The sequence below is a fragment of the Netta rufina genome (assembly GCF_964035555.1).
Source record: "Netta rufina genome assembly, chromosome: 26".
Lineage (NCBI taxonomy): Eukaryota > Metazoa > Chordata > Aves > Anseriformes > Anatidae > Netta > Netta rufina.
Genome location: NC_140150.1, coordinates 3,665,621 through 3,684,311, shown reverse-complemented (window position 1 = coordinate 3,684,311; position 18,691 = coordinate 3,665,621). Strand labels below are relative to the sequence as shown.

Sequence of the window (18,691 nt, the reverse complement as noted above, 5' to 3'; positions counted from 1 at the left end):
TGAATCACAAAACGATTCTTCTTCTCAACAGAAGTTTAATATAAATTGGCATCTTTTTAGAGAAGTGATTTGAGTTCTGCTGATCAAGAACTTCTGTGCTTCCCCTGCTGAAAATGTTCTTTAAAAAACATTTTAAAAACCTTGCTAACTCCTTGAAAGCAAATGACAGAGCAAGAAATGCTATGTGACGGGAGTAAGAGAACAGCATTTCTTCCCAGAGCCACAGGTAAGAATAGAAGACATAAAGGGGTCAGGGCCACAGCTTTGAAAGAAAAGCCACAGCCCTTCACAGCTATTTCTTCTCACCTTCATTGGTCTTGAGATATTTTATAGAAACACACGGAAAAGAAGAGAGAGAGATGGAAAACCAGTCAGCTTTAGCGGATAAGCAAACAAGCAAACTCATACCACCCTTAGTGTGGCAGGGCAGTCACAGATCTTACACATAACCTGGTGGCTGCTGAATTCCTGGGCTATGCCTGGACTCCAATGACTGATTGCATGAGCTCTGGCAGCATAGACATAAGCTGCAGAGCTTTTGCTGATGGATACATAGACATATTCAGGGTAAATTCCCATCAGAAAGTTCCCAAGGACTTTCTAAGAAAACCACCACACACTAAGGAGGACCACACTGGCAACAGGTTGTCTCTGTGGCCAGTGCATGTGGATCCAGATAAGGGTTAGGACAGGGCATATTTATCTAAATCCACGGTGCCATTCCACTGACCTTTACTTTTCTCTCCCCACTTAAGCCTTCCCCACTGACCTGCCTAATCTCCCCGGCAAGGGCAGGTGGAACAAATCCAGATCTCTAAAGCAGTGCCTCATGTGCAGAAGGCCTGGATGGTTAAGATATTCCTGGGATACAGCAGGCGTTAGAGAGCTTGCTGAGAGGGGCACAAGACTCTGTAAGCACTGCCCCTGACCCTAACAAACCCTTTGAATAATCCACCACTTCTCATCTCATGCCTGCATACACAAAATATGAAGTCAAATGAATAAAAGGGCAGCTCAGTGGCTTCAGCACCAGCATGTGATAAGGACAAGCCTGTGGGTGTTTTCCAGGCTCCCGTTCCACCAAGTCTGGACGACTGCCTGGAAATTCACCTTCACATCATCTTAACGGGAATTATGTAATGTCTCGGGGCAGAGAAAACAGCCAATGACTGCTGACAAGCTCATGCAGAATGTAAGAGATTCTGGCAATTTCACCTTAAGGAGCTCCACAGAAAGCCAAGGCAAGGCTCCTCACCTGCCCTTGCTCACTTGTCCACACCAACGGGCCCAGCAGCAAGTGGGAGAAGTGTTCAGCAGAGGCTGACTTGGTTTGCCTTACTGCTGGGACACCACGAAGCCCACCCCACTTCCCTGCACTGACAGCAAGCTTAAGTGGCGTGGGCAAGAGACAACACAGACCACAAAGACCCTGGCATCCCAACCAACACCTTGCTCCGCCAAGTGAGCCCCGTCCCTGTGTTCCCCAAAAAGCCTGTGGCTGTGAGCTCAAGCCCTGCTCCGCCTGCCTTGCTGAGTGCCCCAGCCAAGGAGACAAAACCCTTGCAAACCCTTTGGTTTGGCACCGCCTGCCACCAATGACAACGCAAGGTTGAACACTTCAGACATCTATTCCTGCCTAGTCGCCAATATTGACTCAAAGCCTCTCGTTGCAAACACGATTTCGAAGAAGAAAAGCCATCTAATCTTGTTCTTCAACTACTCTGGCAGCACCACAAAATGGCACAGCCTGATAATCCTCCCTGATAATCCTTGTGCCTCCTGATGGACCCTTAAGGTTTATCATGTTGGTATCATTTTTGTGATATTTTTATCTACTCGGGTAATGGTTGGGCATCTTTGTTGACAGAAGACTAGCACAAAAAAAAAAGAAGGGTATAAAAGAGGGAAGCAGCCTGCCCCAGATCAGTTCTGGTCCAAGATGGCCAAGCTCACTTTGCTTACCGGTAAGTCCTGCTTCCCAGCTCACTTCTTTACCTTCATGACAAGTATTTGTGGCTCTCGCTGTTACACTGGGGAGTTTGAGAAGTTCTTTGGAATTCCAGTCTCTTTACTCTCCTTTCAAAGAAAAAGACATAGCAGCAACTTTCAGAAGGGATTGTTATATTTTTCAGTACTGTTTGGGAGGACAATTTATGCATTAGAAATGAATGTATTTCATTGTTGTTTGAAAATGAAAATCATTTTTTAAACAAAACAAAACAAAAAAGTACAAGTGATCAAAATTCTGCACTCTGACTTCTTCAGGTTGTTTTTGATGCTTCTACCTGAAATTATTCCCAAATTGCATCCACTTCCATATGAACACTCAGATAAATGTGCCTAAAGAAACACAATGATTACAATCTGGGGTACAAATTACATAAAGTTCAGCACAGACCTGATCAAGAGCTTGGCATTACCTTGCTTCTCAAAGACTAATCCCACACTTCTTTCTTCCAAGGTCTGGCCCTCCTGCTGAACGCCCAGATAGGTATGTGCTCCCTACCCCAAAACAACCCTACCAAACCCTTTCCACCATGTGCATGTATGGGTGCGTGGAGCAGGCTTACCAGCCAACTCTTCTACAAGAGGGAAGAAGGAGGCAGCAGCTGGCCAGCATGCAGTGGTTCTTAGGTCGTAATTTACACCTAAGAGCAGCCCCAGGAACTGTTGCCTTTACTGTGTGTACTGAGGGATGGTTACAGGGGATAATGCAGCCTCGTGCAGCTAGCTACCTGGCCAGCAGGCACAGGAGGCCACCTGCATTGCCCACACACGTTCCCTCTGCTCTCCTCGATCCCTGCCCCATCTCCTCTGTGTCTGCAGGCACTGCCTATGTGCTGTCATGCTACTTCACCAACTGGGCCCAGTACAGGCCCGGCCTGGGAAGTTTCATGCCAGACAACATCGACCCATGCCTGTGCACTCACCTGCTCTACGCCTTCGCTGGGATGTCCAACAACGAGATCACGACCATTGAATGGAACGATGAGACCCTCTACAGATCCTTCAACGGCCTGAAAAACCAGTACGTGACATTCCCTGGGCTATGGCAGTGCAGCCCGTGGGGCGAGAGGTGCTGAGGAGAAGAAGCAGAGAGGGACGGGCAGGGAGGGCTGCTCAGGCTGCCAGCACAGGTCCTCTGTGGTCGGTGACTGTTGGTCAGTGTGCTCTGGACGTGCCTGTTGGGTTTCACACCACGGCATCACAGCCTACGAAGGCAGCTGCATCACAGTTTCCAGGAAAGCAAGAGCACTGTGCTCGATGTTGGTCTTTTCTGTAAAGTCAGAAATAGCAATCCAACAGTGTGGTTTGTAGCAAAACGTGTTTGTGTCCTTACCATTGCAGGAATAAAAACCTGAAGACTCTTCTTTCTATTGGAGGATGGAATTTTGGAACAGACAAGTAAGTTCTTGCCATCTTCTACCCAAAAAAAAAAGAGGGAGAGGAAGAAAGAGGCCCTGACCAAGCCCCAACCCTGCCCTCCTCTGCTCCCTAGGTTCTCCACAATGGTTTCCACTCCAGAGAACCGCCAGACCTTCATCAATTCCGTCATCAAATTCCTGCGCCAGTACCAGTTTGATGGGCTGGATATTGACTGGGAGTACCCTGGCTCTAGGGGCAGCCCAGCTCAGGACAAGGGTCTCTTCACCGTCCTGGTGAAGGTAGGGGGACACAAAGGGGCTGCTCAACGGCTCTGCTCTGCACAGCTTGGTCCAGAGGAGCCCTGGGGGGCTCCAAGAGCCCACGCTGAGCCCTGTTCCTTGGCATCCCCCAGGAAATGCTGGCCGCCTTCGAGCAGGAAGCCAAGCAGGTTGGCAAGCCCCGTCTGATGATCACGGCTGCTGTTGCTGCAGGACTTTCCAACATCCAGTCTGGCTACGAGATCGCTGAGCTCGGCAAGTGAGTAGCAAGCCCCCAGGTCCACCTTCTGTGACCTCCTTCAGGCCATTCCTTCCAGCACTCTCCCTTCCAGCAGTTATGGGATGCTCTGACATTAGCTGGCAGAAACCAACCCCACTGCCTGCAGAGCCCCCGTGCTTTATGCAGGGCGAGAACTCCTCAGGATGAGAGACTCGTCCCCACCCTTAGAAGGCTTCTCCAAAGGGATCCTGGAGAAACGTGGTCTGCAGAAAGTGGGGGCACAGCCAGAGGGGATTAGTTGCCAGGACTAAAGGAACCTCCTGGTCTGGGTGAGTGAGCTTGCCAAGACACAGACGCATGCAATGTTCTCCACAGGTACCTGGACTACTTCAACGTGATGACTTATGATTTCCATGGCTCCTGGGATGCACAAACTGGGGAGAACAGCCCTCTCTACAAAGGCCCAGGTGACACTGATGGCAATATCTATTTCAACGTTGTAAGTATAGTTGAGGAGCCTGTGTCAGAAATGTCGTGCCTGTGATCAGACCAGCGATGATCATTTTCAGAATTCACCATCCTGCTTACAAATCCTGGCACAGGCTTGAACTGTGATGCTTTTCGGTAGGATTACGCTATGAACTACTGGAAGAGCAATGGTGCCCCAGCTGAAAAGTTAGTTGTTGGGTTCCCCACCTATGGAAACACCTTCAGACTGCAAAACCCATCCAACAATGGTCTTGGTGCACCAGCATCGGGACCTGGACCTGCTGGACCTTACACACAGGAGGCTGGGACACTGGCTTACTATGAGGTGTGTGTAATACCACATTTGTGATATTATTTCAAACAATTTCACAGAAGAGACCCGTGTAACTTTCTAAATGTCTACTGCACACAGAAAGTTGTCCATAGAGATTCAGAAGAGAAGTCGATTTGCCCAGTAGATAGAATCAGTGCCTTAAAATAAATACCTTGCTCATACAATGTGTGTCACCACATGGTTTAGCAGGGAAGGTTTGAAAGAGGAACAGCCTCTTCCGAAATATACATTTGATGCTTCCAGTACTTGGAAACGTCAGTAAGTGAAATGACTTCTATTATTGGTAGCGCCCACAAGGTAAGAAGGAGTGCAGCGGGGAATGCTACACTTGAGCTTTTCAAAGGAATACATCTAATGTGCCCAAGTAAGCCATGGAAATTCTTAAGCTCATTTAACAAAATCTAGGAAAGATGTAATTATTCACAAGGAGCAAATTAGCTGCACAATTCTAAAGACTAAAGTCAAAGAAATGGCATTGCCCATTTTTGCATGGTACTCTGTAAATTTTCTTCTCTTGGCCCTTCTGCCCAGATCTGCACTCTGCTGAATTCTGGAGCCACCCAAGTTTGGGATGCCCCCCAGGACGTGCCCTATGCCTACAAGGGCAACGAATGGGTTGGCTACGACAACATCAAGAGCTTCAACATCAAGGTACGGTGGGGATGCGGCTGTACTAATCACACTCCGGGAGCCCTTCTGCAACAGCAGCTCTTGGACTAACTGGGATTTCTGTCCATGTGCTACACAGGCTGACTGGCTGAAGAAGAACAACTATGCAGGTGCTATGGTTTGGGCCATTGATCTGGATGACTTCACCGGCACATTCTGCAAGCAGGGCAAATATCCCCTGATCACCACTCTGAAGAATGCTCTTGGCCTGCAAAGCAGCAGTGAGTAACTGGAGAAGTGTGGCCTTCTGGAAGGGGACCCCGTAACTCATGGCTGATGCAGGTCTTCAGAGGCCTGAGAACCTTTATTTCTAGGGACTTCGGGGATAACAATTTTCTAGAGATTGCCCTAGGAACATCCCATCACCCTGCATCCACTAGGATAAGAGTGAGATTGTAACTGGCACCTGAGTTGACATTTTTCAAAGGCCCGGTGTGAACCCAGCCAGATTTGGGGGCACAAAGGTTAAAGGCTGTTCTGCTGATGCCACCCCAAAAGGGACTGTGGCAGAAGGGCAGTGTTGGGAGAACCGCAAAGCAAAGATAAGCCTTGTTCTGCTTTTATTTCAGGCTGTGTGCCCCCAGCTCAACCCAATCCTCTAGTGACTGCAGCTCCCAGTACTACAAGTGGAAGTGGAAGTGGAAGTGGAAGTGGAAGTGGAAGTGGAAGTGGAAGTGGGAGTGGCAGCGGGAGCGGGAGCTCGGGTAGCAATACTGGTGGCACTGGTGGGAGCGGATTCTGTGCTGGCAAGGCCAACGGCATCTATGCAGATCCGACCAACAAGAGCAAGTTCTACAACTGCAACAACGGTGAAACCTACGAGCAGAGCTGCCAGGCCGGGCTGGTCTTTGATCCCAGCTGCTCCTGCTGCAACTGGGCATGAAGACTCCAGGTCGATCACAGCAAACAGACCCCTCTCATCCAGTTCTGTGGAATAACAATGATTAAATAAAGTGTTTTGCAAAATGAGCAATCTGCACTGCTTGACTCGTCTCGCTCTTCATATTTTGATGCTCCCTGATTCTCTCAGTATTTACACTTGTGCTCCCTGAAGGCCTGATTACACAAGGTGAGCTTAGTTCTAATGACTTTTTCCAGGAGTTTCTTGCTGTTTTACCACGACAGGCAAGCACAGGGAAAAAGACAGGGAGCAGACAACAGGGCAGATCAAGCTGTTCCATGAAAGAACACAGAGAGAGGGTCCTGACTGCACAGCCTATAGACACACTGCTTCCCCCACTGACTTTGTGCAAACAGCAGCTCCTGGGAGCAGGAGGGAGCACGGTGCAACCCACCAGGCTTTTATCAAACCTCCTCTTTTTCATGCGTCCTTCAGGCACTGCCATTGCCTGCATTCCCTCCAGCAGGCCTCCCTGTGTCTATAGCAACTGCAGTACACAGACATCCTTCACGCCTGACCAGCGGCATGGATGCACAGAGGAAGCCCAAAGGTGAGCCCTGAGAGGTGCAGGCAGCAGGGGGTCTACGGCACGAGGGCTTTGTCTGTCCAGCGGCACCAGGCTTCCCCAGCAATCTTCTCCACAACCTGCTGCTAGGCACCTCTTTGCTCAGGCAGGGGAAAAAGAAGCCTTTGTGGCAGCAGGGAACATCCAAAGGGCAGGCCCTCGGAGATATCCAGGGGCTGGGGTGATAATAAGGGGAGAAAAAAGGGGACAGCTGGCCTCAGAGAGCTGTGGATACTTGAGAAGGAAGAAAAGCAGCAAGTGGTCATCTGCAGGTGGCTGAATCATACTGCTGGCATTTCCCTCTCCTGGTCTCACAGGTGCACAGAAGATAATCTCGTTTGGGTCCTGTCAAGAGCGGAAAACATTTCCTCTCCACCATGCCCCAGACAGGTTGGGGATCCAGCTAGGAGCCATCAAGGGAAACCCCCTCCTTGGGCCAGGCTGTTACGAGAGTCAAGAGGTAAGTTGTTTGACTTTTATTCTCCAAGCTTTTCCTTCACAGAAGACACACATTATAAGAAAACTAGCACTATAGCCAGCCAAACACAGAGTACCCCATGCCTGCCCTGCAAAGCCGTTGTATAAGGTTTGCACATATACCTTGAAAAATAAATTCCCCTTCTGGAAAAGTCACCTTCCAACTGTACCAGTCCTCAAAACTCCAGCTGGCCTAGCACTCTACATTAGTGAGAAATTAGAAGAATGACATCTGCTGCTCAGATACTACTCCCATTCCCCTGATGCAAATGGTGTCTTAAAAATGTTAGTACGATGTTTTTGCTTTTGAACCACAGGAAAGCAGCCTCAGATACTCATGGGGAAAAAGAATACTGAGCACGAAAGGCTACGTGATAGGAGCAAGAACAGCCCAGCGATTCATATCAGAGCCACAGGTAAGAAAAGCACATTTCAAAGAGGCAGAGCTGCAGCTTTACAAGACGTTTTAGGCTGATCCTACCACAGACTAACAGTTGCGATCATGTGTGCTGGGGTTGCCTCCAGCTTAAAATAATGGTAGTCATAGATCTCCCTACAGATAGCCTAGTGGTAAGTGTTGAGCCTGGAGGCTGATCGCCAGTTGCTGGAGCTCTGGCAACGCTGACCTATGGATTTGTATGTACACATTCCTTTGTCACACACACATAGATGTACATATTGAGGCAAAATCAGGCCTGGAACTCAGCTGTACTACCTGAACAAACCCAATAGGTTTCCTCGCCTGGCTTCTGTAAATGTTACAGAATGCAGATTTGAATTGCTCTGATTTCTTTATGCTATCAGGCTGGATTTAAATGCTGCTCAGAGCATTTAGGAATAGCTTGCAGAACAAAATCTTCTGTATTGAAATTTCTTTCTCTTACAGACTGTGACTCCCGACCCAGGAATGTACCAGTCATTCTGGAATAAAGACCAAAAATGCCAGCCTGCCCATGCTCCATTTTCCACTAAGACATCACGATTTCCAGATAAGCCTTCAGATAAAGAATTTTTCCCTGGGTAATATAACTCATTTTCTTACACTTTCAATAATAATCAGGAAGACTAGAGTAGAAAAATGCTAAGACACAAATGGGAGATGGGTAACTGAGTTCCCAATAATGCTTTTTAATCTTCAAAATCTCCTTTGCTTTAGTCTTTAAACTAGCATGAAAACTACAAGACCACAGAGGCATTTCTCCCTTGGGTCAAAGCAAGGCTGGTAATTTTCCATATTACAAACATCATACAGGCCCAGAAATGAGATATTATGTCCCTATTTTCTTTAGGCCTGGAACTTATGACACAGACAAGCAGTTACACAAGAAGATCACTTGGCCGATGAAGTTTGGGTCTCCAGACTGGTCTTTAGTGCCAATGCCAGCAAAGAGGATGCTAAAAACAGAGGTACAGAAGGTACGGACAGATGAGGGGATGTTATTCCCAGCTCAGTGCTTCCAACAAAAGAAATGAGATGATTACTTAAACACATTTGCACTATCTCTTGTCATCCTTTCCTGTCTGGCCTGCTGGGTATGTAGCTGGAGTAGCCAGGGGAATGAGATAGAAAGTGTTTTTCAGTCAGAAAATGCCAGTTTACAAAAAAAAAAAAAAAAAAAAAAGAGATACACTCTGTAGTTTGCTTTAGAAGTTTAGTTTCCAACCACAAAGTGAGAGAATCAGAGGACAGACGTCTCTGCACAGCTCTGCTAAAAAGCAAACATTTCCAGTGTGAAAACATTGGCTAAGGGACAGGAAAACTGCCTGGAAAACCAGCTTGAAGTTCTCAGCACCACCTCACGTCTTCCTTTTCTGCAGCAATCGTCATTGCTACTATCTAACGGCTACTAGTTTTCTTTCAGCTGATGGTGGACAGAGAATTCATCAAGCATCGGAACCGCGTGGCCTACCTGAGTTTGTATGAGAGCTGAGCTGAGGAGCAGCCACGGTACATCCAGCAGAGCTTTCAGCCCGCTCAGCTCCCAACCTGCTGGTGGAGATCTTCACCTGCACTCCCCTGCCTCCCCAATAAAACCTGCTCGAAAAGAGGCATTTCTTGTTGTTAACTGTGCTTACTTGGTGCGGTGCCTGGTCTCTCCTGCCCCTGAGGGTGTTTGGTACCACTGGTGCTGGTGCTCAGCATCCTTTGGCCCTGCTTCCCTCAGCCTTTGGCCCAGGCGGGGCAGCCGCCATCTTCTGCAGGTCACAGTGGAGACACCTAACATGGCCTCCCCTGCCACAAGCGGCTTTTACCCCCCAAACCCAGCCCTTGCTGGCACCAGAAAGGCACAAAATTAACTTCTCTCAGCTGCCATGTGCCTTCCCCAGCCTCCTAGCCACCATCTCCTCCTCTCCAGGCTGCGCAGAGGAGTTTCCCATCCATAGATCTCCCTCTAGCAGAACAAAGCTCCGCAGCCTGAAGAGAGCTGAGAAACGTGGGGTCATACGTGGTACAGCCAGCACAGCAACTGTATTAAACTAGCAGGCAGTAAACATCCTGGGTACAGAGTGCTGTGCTGAGAACAGCCAGCCCAGGTGGCCTGTGAGAGGTACTTGTGCATGACCAGCACCATCCCTACGGACAGGAGCGGTTCTCGAGCAACCAACAAGCTGCTAGTCAAGAATCTGGCCACAAATAAAAATAAATTTAGACTGAAACAGGAAGGTCCTGGTGTTTACCCTCAGGTGTCTCGGTAATGCACAACTCCGGCTGAAGGGATTTCTATAAATATTTGCAACCTGCCTTCACATACGCGCTGATCAGACTCTGTTCAATCTCAGGGGGAAACTGAGAACTCACAGTATTTGTACTCGATATAAATACCAATCACAATGCAGGCTTTCAAATTTTCCAGGTCTGTTTAGCTGTGCCTGCAGCAATTTCACCTGTAGTCCAATTTTGACTGTAAAAACAAAACATTTTCTTCCAATTTCCCACTTTCGGTCTTCAAGTGCTCTTGCATATGCAGTGCAACAGCTGCTCAGGGCTTTTCTTCTCAATGCACATTGGCCCCTTCCCTCACAACCACAAGAGGATGCTTTGTAGTTGCAGCTGTCAAAATGGGATGTTGTTGTCGATTCTCAATTGCCCCTTCTGGTGCAATCTTTCGAAGGAGGGGTTGCGACTCACTGGAAATTGTACTGCCCTAAGACCTGGATGTTATGTCTCCGTTTCCAGCTCCATCATTGTATTCATGGCTGATACTGCACACTTCACCTCTATCTAACTTTATTTTATAATTGGGAAGAAAATACATGTGTAAGAGACGGATGTAAAAGCAACTAAAAAGTACCTATGATTCTGTGGTCTTTTTCAACCATGTTCCACCTGCAGCTGGGGAAACCTTCTTATAAAACTTTTGCAAAACTGATGGTATTTCAAAAGGTACCTTGTCCTCACTGAACATACTTGTAATGAACCAGAGTTTTTGTTGGAAAATTCCGAAACTTCTCACTAATCAAGTGTTATTGTAGAGAAAGGAGGAGATATAGAGGAAAGAACAAGACCTACCACTTAGTGAGAATATCAGCAGACCCCAGTGAACATACACTCAGGCTCCATTCAGATGTTTTCCCACTCTTTCTGAAACTTTAAGGACTCGGCCAGTTTTAATTGCAGAAGATAATTTTTCTTTTATTACGATCATAAAAATTCCTGTTTTCACTCTGCATTTTCCCCTACCCAGCGAGGGATTTTGTCATTATGAAAAACACCTAATCCAAGTAAAAAAAAGATATAAATTTTTATATATACATATATATATATATATACAATGTCTTTGTACATTTTTTTTTATTCTGTACAACCAAGGCACCGGCAAAAGTGGCAGTGGCACATGCAGGACTTTTTTGCTAGAGATACTGCTTCAGGTTGTTTGGCAGGAACACTCCTATTCTCACTGAAAGAATTCCTCCTCGTCTTCCTCCTCCCTGGGTGATGGGGGAAGAGGGATGTCTTCACTGAACGGAGGTGAACATATGCATACAACACAACTCTGATCTTCCCAGTGACTGCAACAGACTTCCTGCACTCAGATACTACTCCAGGAAGCAATAAACTGTCTGGTAATGTGTAGCAGCCAGTCTTTACTGCCTCTCTCAGCACCACATTTTCATCCAGAAGTGCAATCTTGTCTACTGCTTAAAGCAATCTTCCATTCAGACTGGACTTGCATGAAGGAAAAAAAGCTGATGGGTAGTATGGACTACAGAATCATTTCGTCATGCTTGGGAGACTGGATGAAACAACAGAAGTCTTTTGTCAAAGGCATTCAACCCATATTTTCCCTAAGCAAAGGCTGAATGAAAATTAAAAGAAAGGCCTCCAGAACTGGATAACAATTACAACACTCCCACCAGCAGTTATTTTCACTTCTGCAATAAAGGCTCTTCTCTGGGGGAAAAAAAAAGAAAAGAAAGAAAAGAAAAAAAGAGCAACTTCTGTTGATAAAAGCTCATATCTGAGAAGTGACACAATTAAAAAGTGTGATCAATAGCATGGCCCTGCAAACTGTAATCAATACAGATTTATTCAATATTCCAAGTTTTTCAGCAAGCATCTTTCAAAACAGCTGGTGGAGGCGTGAACTCTCAAAGGACTTGTGCTGTGTTGAAACTAACAATAGAACTGAAAAATAGCCCGAAGCAGCTGTTAAATCTTGCTATTCATACTGCTAGAAAATAATCTCAAAGCAGAGCAGGGTAAACACCACACTTAGAGCTTTTAAGTTAGAAGTGCAGCTGCAGTCAGAAAAGTGAGAATAAAATGCCATCTTAGCTCTGTATTTACACTTCACTCTCTTACCAGCACATCACATGCCTTTAGTTTATAAAAGAAAAGTCTGTTTGCTTCTACCTGCCAACAACCCAAAGAAAGAAACCTCTCTGGGATTTTTCTGTCTCTTAATTCATGCTCCTTAGATTATAAGGCCAGACAGGGTTGATTACAGAAGTTTCTCTTCTAGCCTGCGAGACAGCCAGAAATGAATTATGCCTTTGTGTTCTGTAGAGCCTGCTGGGAAGCACTGTGCTGCAAGAACCTCGCCTCTTCAGAGAGCAAATCTCTCTGACAGTGAGGAGAAAGCAAAGTAAACGAGACAATTCCCATCTGAAACCTGGTGGCCTTCACTGCTTTTAAGGCAATTGACCATTGACCATTCCAAATCAGCAGGAGAGCGGAGGGGAAAGAGGGAGCACTGCAAACTGTGCTGAGAGTGTAGTTTGCTAGGCAGACAGTGATCATTCCTCCGCTTCTGCCACTCCCTGGGATTGTCTGTCTTGTCTTGCTCCATGGTGCCTCTCACCCGCAGCAGCAGAGGTGACCCCAGAACAGTCAGAGAACTGGGCTCCTCTTTCTTTTAGCAGCCAGCTGACTACGTTTCACTTCTTTCTGCGGATCTTGGGCTTTTTTACTGGCCGGAGGTAAGGGTTGTCTATCACGTTCTCTTCCCCATTCCGGCTGCCAGACAGGGAGGTGTTCTGCTGTAACACTGAAGCATTCTCTTTTTCAGGTCCTGAATCATCCTGGCATATTAAAAAAAAAAAAGGCGTGAACAACCAAAGTTGGGCTAAACAAGGCTTTAGAAGTTCAAACCACAAAACCTATGGGCAAAACATAAAAGATAGTCAAGATAAACAGCAGAACTCAAAGAGCTGCATTAAAGGTGAGGGAGGACTCCTGGGTTTTAATACAAACAGATCCCCTTTGAGAACAGCACGGGATCCTGGGCCAATCTCTCTGCTCTACCACAGAACTGAAGTTGCACTGAAAGCTCATTACCCAACATTAGATAACCTCATTATACATTTCACCCTGCAAAGAGTCAGAGAACCGTGGCAATGTTAGTCATTTACATCCGGTAAAACACAACCCACTTCACCATTTTCCACCCACTCTGCCCAGCTGCAAGGAAGACAGACAAAGAATGAGGTTTCATATGTTTACGAGAGTCGGGCCTGAGAGACCTCGATCTCTGAAGGTGGGCGTACCGTGCTCATATGCAGGGGAAGGTTCTCTGTGTCTGTCTGGTCGTCTTGTTCAGATGAATCTGTTTCTTCCATTTGCTGCATTTCCAGCTCCGAGGGGAGAAGAGCTGTCAGGTAGGGTACAGTGAAAGGCCTGGCAGCAATCACTGGGGAAAAGAACACAGTCAGCAGGGTGGGAGCAGGCTCCTCAGCTCAGAGATCACGAAGTAAACCAGTTTCAGTGTCAACAAACTCTTTCATTGGTTCTGGTTTTGAACAGAAGAATCGCACACTATAAAAGTTCAAACATCTCCCAGGCATCATTCAGTCCCCCTAAAGGTAACACCGGCATCTGTGCTCCCAGGCTTGGGAAGGAGGGAATTCTTATCACTGCTTTACAGGCAGAGAAACATGACAACCTTCACTGCCTTGCACAGAAATGTGTAAGAGAAGAAATGGTTTGTGCGAGTTCCAGAGGGTCGGACAGGACTGGAACAAGCACGTGAGAGGAGCTGTCAGCCAAGGTCTTCTCCACCATCAGTAGAAAGGGAGTCTTTGTTTAGAGTGGAAGCCTACCATGTGGTTTTAGCATGAACCCAAGGTTTTTATCCCTGTTTAAAATAGAACATTTGTCATTTCCCTCCCTTCCAGTGTCTCAGAAGGCTAACCACAACATAATCCTTCAGCGCTGTCCCCCTGCAGTAACAAGAACTCTACTGGCACGTACGCTCTGTTAGACAGCTGTCATTTACAGCACAACGTTTCCGAGATAACTCACATGGGAAGGTGCTAACATCATCTTTGAAGAGACTCTGTGTTTCTCCCGTCTTGGCCATGAAGCGGGTGAGAGCTCTTTCCACGTCACGCCTTTGAGACGCTGCCTTTTCCCGTAGGACTTGGTAATCAGATACCGGCTCTCGGTATGTCTGTGGAGCAGGGAGGAAAAACACACAGTTACTGGATGCAGGGCAGGCAGCTGACATTCAAGACACTACTAGGATGCAGGTGCTACAGGTACGTGTTGACTTCCAACATGTACAGATTTTCAGAGAGTTACAGATGTCAGCCAGCCAGAAATCTGCAGCAGGGACAACTCACAAACAACAAGTGAGGTATTGAGCCAGAAGAACCAACATTCTGGACTAACACCACAATAAAAATACGTATACTGCTTTCCTGGTGTCACTGACTTCAGACAGACCCTAAATGGCACAGAAGGCTCTTGTCACTCACGGGTGTCTTGATGTAGGTGTGAGGATCCGGAAACTCAGGGAAGTGGCCAGGGATGTGGGATGGATGCGGCTTGTTCTGCCCAGCCGTCAGGGCTTTGGGAGTCACGGGCTGGTTTGTCACAGGAGCTACAGTTAAAAAAAAAACAAAGAAACACACACACAAATCAGCCAGCAGCATTCTGCCACGTGGTAGGCATGCAGAAGCGCTAGCCTGTACTGTGCTGCGACCCAGGTCTCCAGGTCCTACAGCAGGGATACGGCATATCCCATGAGCAATAGTTGCAGGTCGTGTTTAGCATCCCAAAAGAATTCCTCGACCCCCCTCTCCTACACAAGGAGAACAAAACCTCACGTGAAGTGAGGATGCTGAAGCAAAGGCAACTGATCTGGCAGAGGACACCTGTCCTTCGCCTATTACATGGTTGTTACAGGATCCGTAACACAAACAGTATGCCCAGGAGCACTGGGCTGCATCGTCCATCAGAAAAGCAGAAGCTCTCTGCATGCCAGCAGCCAGAAATGCCAAATGATTCCCCGCAGAAGAAAAGAAAGGATTTCTCATGTACGGGCAGTGATGACCATCCTCTGGGAACGCTTTGCATATGCAGGAAGCGTTTCAACATTGAACCCTGAAATACAAAAGAAGAGGAAACAGAAATCACACCAAGGGTTTACGCTGACAAAAATCCCTCCTCCTAGGCTTCTCCACAATTCAAAGTACACAAGAAAGAAAATTGTGTGCTCTGGATGCATTCAGACTGCATCAACAGCGACATCCGAGCACCCGCACGAGGCCTAGAAGAGCGGGCACCACACAAGCACCAGAAACATCTGCATCAGATTTTCCTGCCTGCACAGCACACCCGAATCTCCTGCAATGCACGCAGCTGGAATCGGTGGGACGAGGCAACTACTCACCCATTTCCACTAACGTAACCACGATATCGGAGAGCGTAGGCTGCGTTCTGGCTGTGTGCTCACAGTAAGACTTGGCGCTCCTTCCAATTTCAGAAATATCTGGGGGAAAGAAAAAGAAAACACACTATGTCTTCAGTTCAGGCAGAGCCCACACGTGCATCACCCAGCCCTCGAAGTCAGCCCAAAGCCTGAATTTTTAGCAAATCTAGCAAAGAAAAAAAATAGCTCCCAGAATCTAGCATCTTGCAGCATGAATATTTAAAAGTAAAGGAGGGCCAAAGGATGGAGACACTGATGATCAGAAAGTCAGGTGTCTTCCACAAGTGCAAAAGGCAAATCTGCTGCACAAGAATGAAAAATACAAAACCCAAGCACCTCGATTTCAGAACGTGGTGTGACCTGACATCGGGGCACGTCCCCCAGAGAAGTAAGAGCAGAGCTGCCAAGCACAGCGCTACTACTACAGCCTACCACTCACCAAATGTCTGGAACTTTGTCACTTCTCTATTTATTCTGGCAGCATCTCAATATGCAGAGCTAATTAGGATACCTAAGGCCCTCTGAGTATGATAGGCACTTCAGACAAACTGCTCACAGTCAAAGAAGTCTGTGACTCCGTGGCTGTGCTCTAGCCACCAGTCTGGCCTTCTGCTTTTGGTAACATCATGAACATAAGAGAAATGAAAACAAACAACCAAAAAAAAAAAAAAAAAAAAAAAAAAACAAACCAAAAAAAAAAAGAGCAAGAGCAAAGGCAAATCTAGAAAGCAAGGAACAAGGAGCTTCAGGGGACCAACGGGATTTTGCCCCAAGTCGCCCCCAGGATGCTCACAGCTCTGCAACATCTCCGTCAGCGTCTCCACCGCCGCCTTTTCAGCGCTCTCAAAGCCGGCTTCGGTGAGCAGGGAGCTGACCACCACCTGCAGAGTCCTCCTCCGAGCCAGGTAATAGTTATCCGCCGGCGTGGTTGCGTGCTTGCTGCCTGACCTCTGCGGACACAGACCCACACCTTGAGCCCAGAGCTCAGGGAAACGAACCCCAGTTCCAGGGAGCAGCCCCGCCAGTGTTCTGCTTGCCCAGCCCCAGCTCTCCCGGAGCTGCTCCATGAAACCAGCACCCACGGGGCAGAGGGCACTGAGCCTGCCCTGCACCCCCAGGCAGGGCCACCTGCACCCTGCCAGCGCTCAGCACGGGCCCAGAGGTCCCCCACTGCACAGGTATGTACACTATACACGTCTGTATGCCTAGACACATACATATATGTGCATATATGCACACAGTGCACATGGAGATATGCATGCACACATCTAGAGACGTGAATGTACATAAACACCTCTGAGTATATGCATATATACACACTACATGTAGATATGCATGCACACATGTGTAGATATGCACATAAACATCTACCTGGACGTGCATGTATGTACACCCTATATATGTATACATGCATACGCATCCAATAGACATGCATACACGTCTATACGTATGTGCATATATGGATATTACACGTGTCCATATGCATACACTCATATGTACATAGATATCCATGTCCACACATATACAGATATATATAATATATACATACATATACACCCACGTCCACACATATACAGGTACATACACATATATACACACATATACATCCACGTTGACACATATGCATCCACACTACACATGCACATGTGTACATACACACATCCAGACATGCATATAGAGACCTCCACATATATGCACACATACACACACTACACACGTACATATGCACACACACATATAGACATGCACACACATCAACGTCTATATATGCACACCCTATACATGTACATATGCACACACATAGATACTTATACATGTACATCCGCACACACACACACACATATACGTACACATCTGCAGACACACATACACACCCTACACATGCACATACACACACACAGACACGCCTACACATACACATCTGCATGTATATACACACTACACATGTACATATGCAAACATGCATAGCCATGCAGACACACAGACACACACATCTATCTGTGTGCACACACACACGCTACACGCGTGCACACCCCCGAACTGCCCATGCATTCACTATTTGAGCGCGGCCCCTTTAAAAAAAAATCCCGCCCCCGCTCACCACCGCCCCGCCCCCCTCTCCGCCGCCCAATCAGAGCGCTCAACCTCGTGCCAATCACCACCCGCTGCCTAGCCCCGCCCCCTCCCTCCCTCCAGCCAATCAGCGCCCCGCTCCCTTCACCCCCCCCACACAAATCCGGAAGCCCCCGGGGCAGGCCTCAGCCCTGGCGGCTCCGCGAGCAGCCCGAGCCGCTGCCGTTCCCCCGGGGGCTCCCCCCCCTCTCCGGATACCGGCCCGGAGCAGCGGGGGCCCCGCCGTTACCGTGCCGGAACCGCCGGGCGCCGTGTCGGCCATCTTGCAGGTAGGCTGCGCTGTGCGCATGCGCGAAGGGGCATGGCGGCGGCGCGGGGTGCGCGCGGGGCATTGTGGGGGTTGTAGTGCGGCGAGGAGGCACGGGGGGGGGGACGGGCGGGGAGGGGAAGGGAGGGGAGGGGAGGGGAAGGGCAGGGGGCGGCTGCCGGGGCCGTGGGGGTGGAAAGGGGGCTGCCCCGCCGCCTGCTGCCGGCCTGAAGCAGCGAGACCGGGGACATAACGACGGAGTCGCAGCGAAAACGAGCGAAATCGCAGCGAAAATGGGTGAAATCGCGGCGAAATTGGTGAAATCGCAGCGAAATCGCCCCGGATGCTGAGAGTGAGGTGAGGGAGAGCCGAGCTCCCCCGGGCTGCGGCTCAGCGAGGGCGTTGGGTGTGCTGTGAGGGGGATTTGGAGCTGGCCGGGGTTTTGGTGTGAATTCCTGGGGTTTTGGGGCTTGCTGGAACGTGGGGTGGTGGCGGTGGGGTTGCTCGGCACCGGCAGTGACCCCGTAACAGCGCGGTCGTAGTAGGGCAGGTGCTCTGCCCCTTAGTGTGTTATAACAGGTACAGATAAATACAGATATATCCAGGTGTTATAACATTATATATAGATAAATATAGATAAATATGGATATATCCGGGTGATATAACAGATATAACACTGCATTTGGAGGTGCTGAGCTCCTTGGGGCTTCCACCCGAGGGGCTCCTGGAGGTCTGGATGCTCCGGAGCCAGCTGGCGTGCCACACGAAGCCAAAACAGGGGGAAACGTGACAGATTTAATTTCTTTTTATTTTTTATTTTTTGAATTATTATTATATCTCTTTTATTATTATTTTACTT

At 48.1% G+C, this 18,691-nt stretch overlaps 3 protein-coding genes across 3 annotated transcripts; 2 read left to right on the top strand and 1 right to left on the bottom strand.

The window, feature by feature from the left end:
• Positions 1 to 1,939: 1,939 nt before the first annotated feature.
• Positions 1,940 to 6,256, top strand: LOC311218948 (acidic mammalian chitinase-like; the record flags this gene model as incomplete). Its single annotated transcript, XM_084301877.1, has 11 exons — positions 1,940 to 1,964; positions 2,462 to 2,491; positions 2,827 to 3,028; positions 3,349 to 3,405; positions 3,500 to 3,665; positions 3,779 to 3,903; positions 4,240 to 4,363; positions 4,493 to 4,678; positions 5,219 to 5,338; positions 5,436 to 5,577; positions 5,926 to 6,256. The coding sequence occupies 11 exons, from the start codon at positions 1,940 to 1,942 to the stop codon at positions 6,237 to 6,239; spliced, it is 1,491 nt and encodes a 496-aa protein (XP_084158003.1). The 3' UTR covers positions 6,240 to 6,256.
• Positions 6,257 to 6,782: 526 nt separating this feature from the next.
• Positions 6,783 to 9,230, top strand: CIMAP3 (ciliary microtubule associated protein 3; the record flags this gene model as incomplete). The annotated part of the gene is made up of 6 exons (XM_084301942.1): positions 6,783 to 6,807; positions 7,140 to 7,282; positions 7,617 to 7,715; positions 8,186 to 8,319; positions 8,589 to 8,715; positions 9,162 to 9,230. The coding sequence occupies 6 exons, from the start codon at positions 6,783 to 6,785 to the stop codon at positions 9,228 to 9,230; spliced, it is 597 nt and encodes a 198-aa protein (XP_084158068.1).
• Positions 9,231 to 11,019: 1,789 nt separating this feature from the next.
• On the bottom strand, positions 11,020 to 17,874 carry TAF8 (TATA-box binding protein associated factor 8; the record flags this gene model as incomplete). The annotated part of the gene is made up of 8 exons (XM_084301804.1): positions 11,020 to 12,822; positions 13,288 to 13,430; positions 14,042 to 14,189; positions 14,497 to 14,621; positions 15,062 to 15,124; positions 15,414 to 15,512; positions 16,246 to 16,402; positions 17,815 to 17,874. 8 exons carry the CDS (start codon positions 17,872 to 17,874, stop codon positions 12,679 to 12,681), a joined length of 939 nt encoding a protein of 312 aa, XP_084157930.1. The 3' UTR covers positions 11,020 to 12,678.
• Between the last annotated feature and the right edge of the window lie 817 nt (positions 17,875 to 18,691).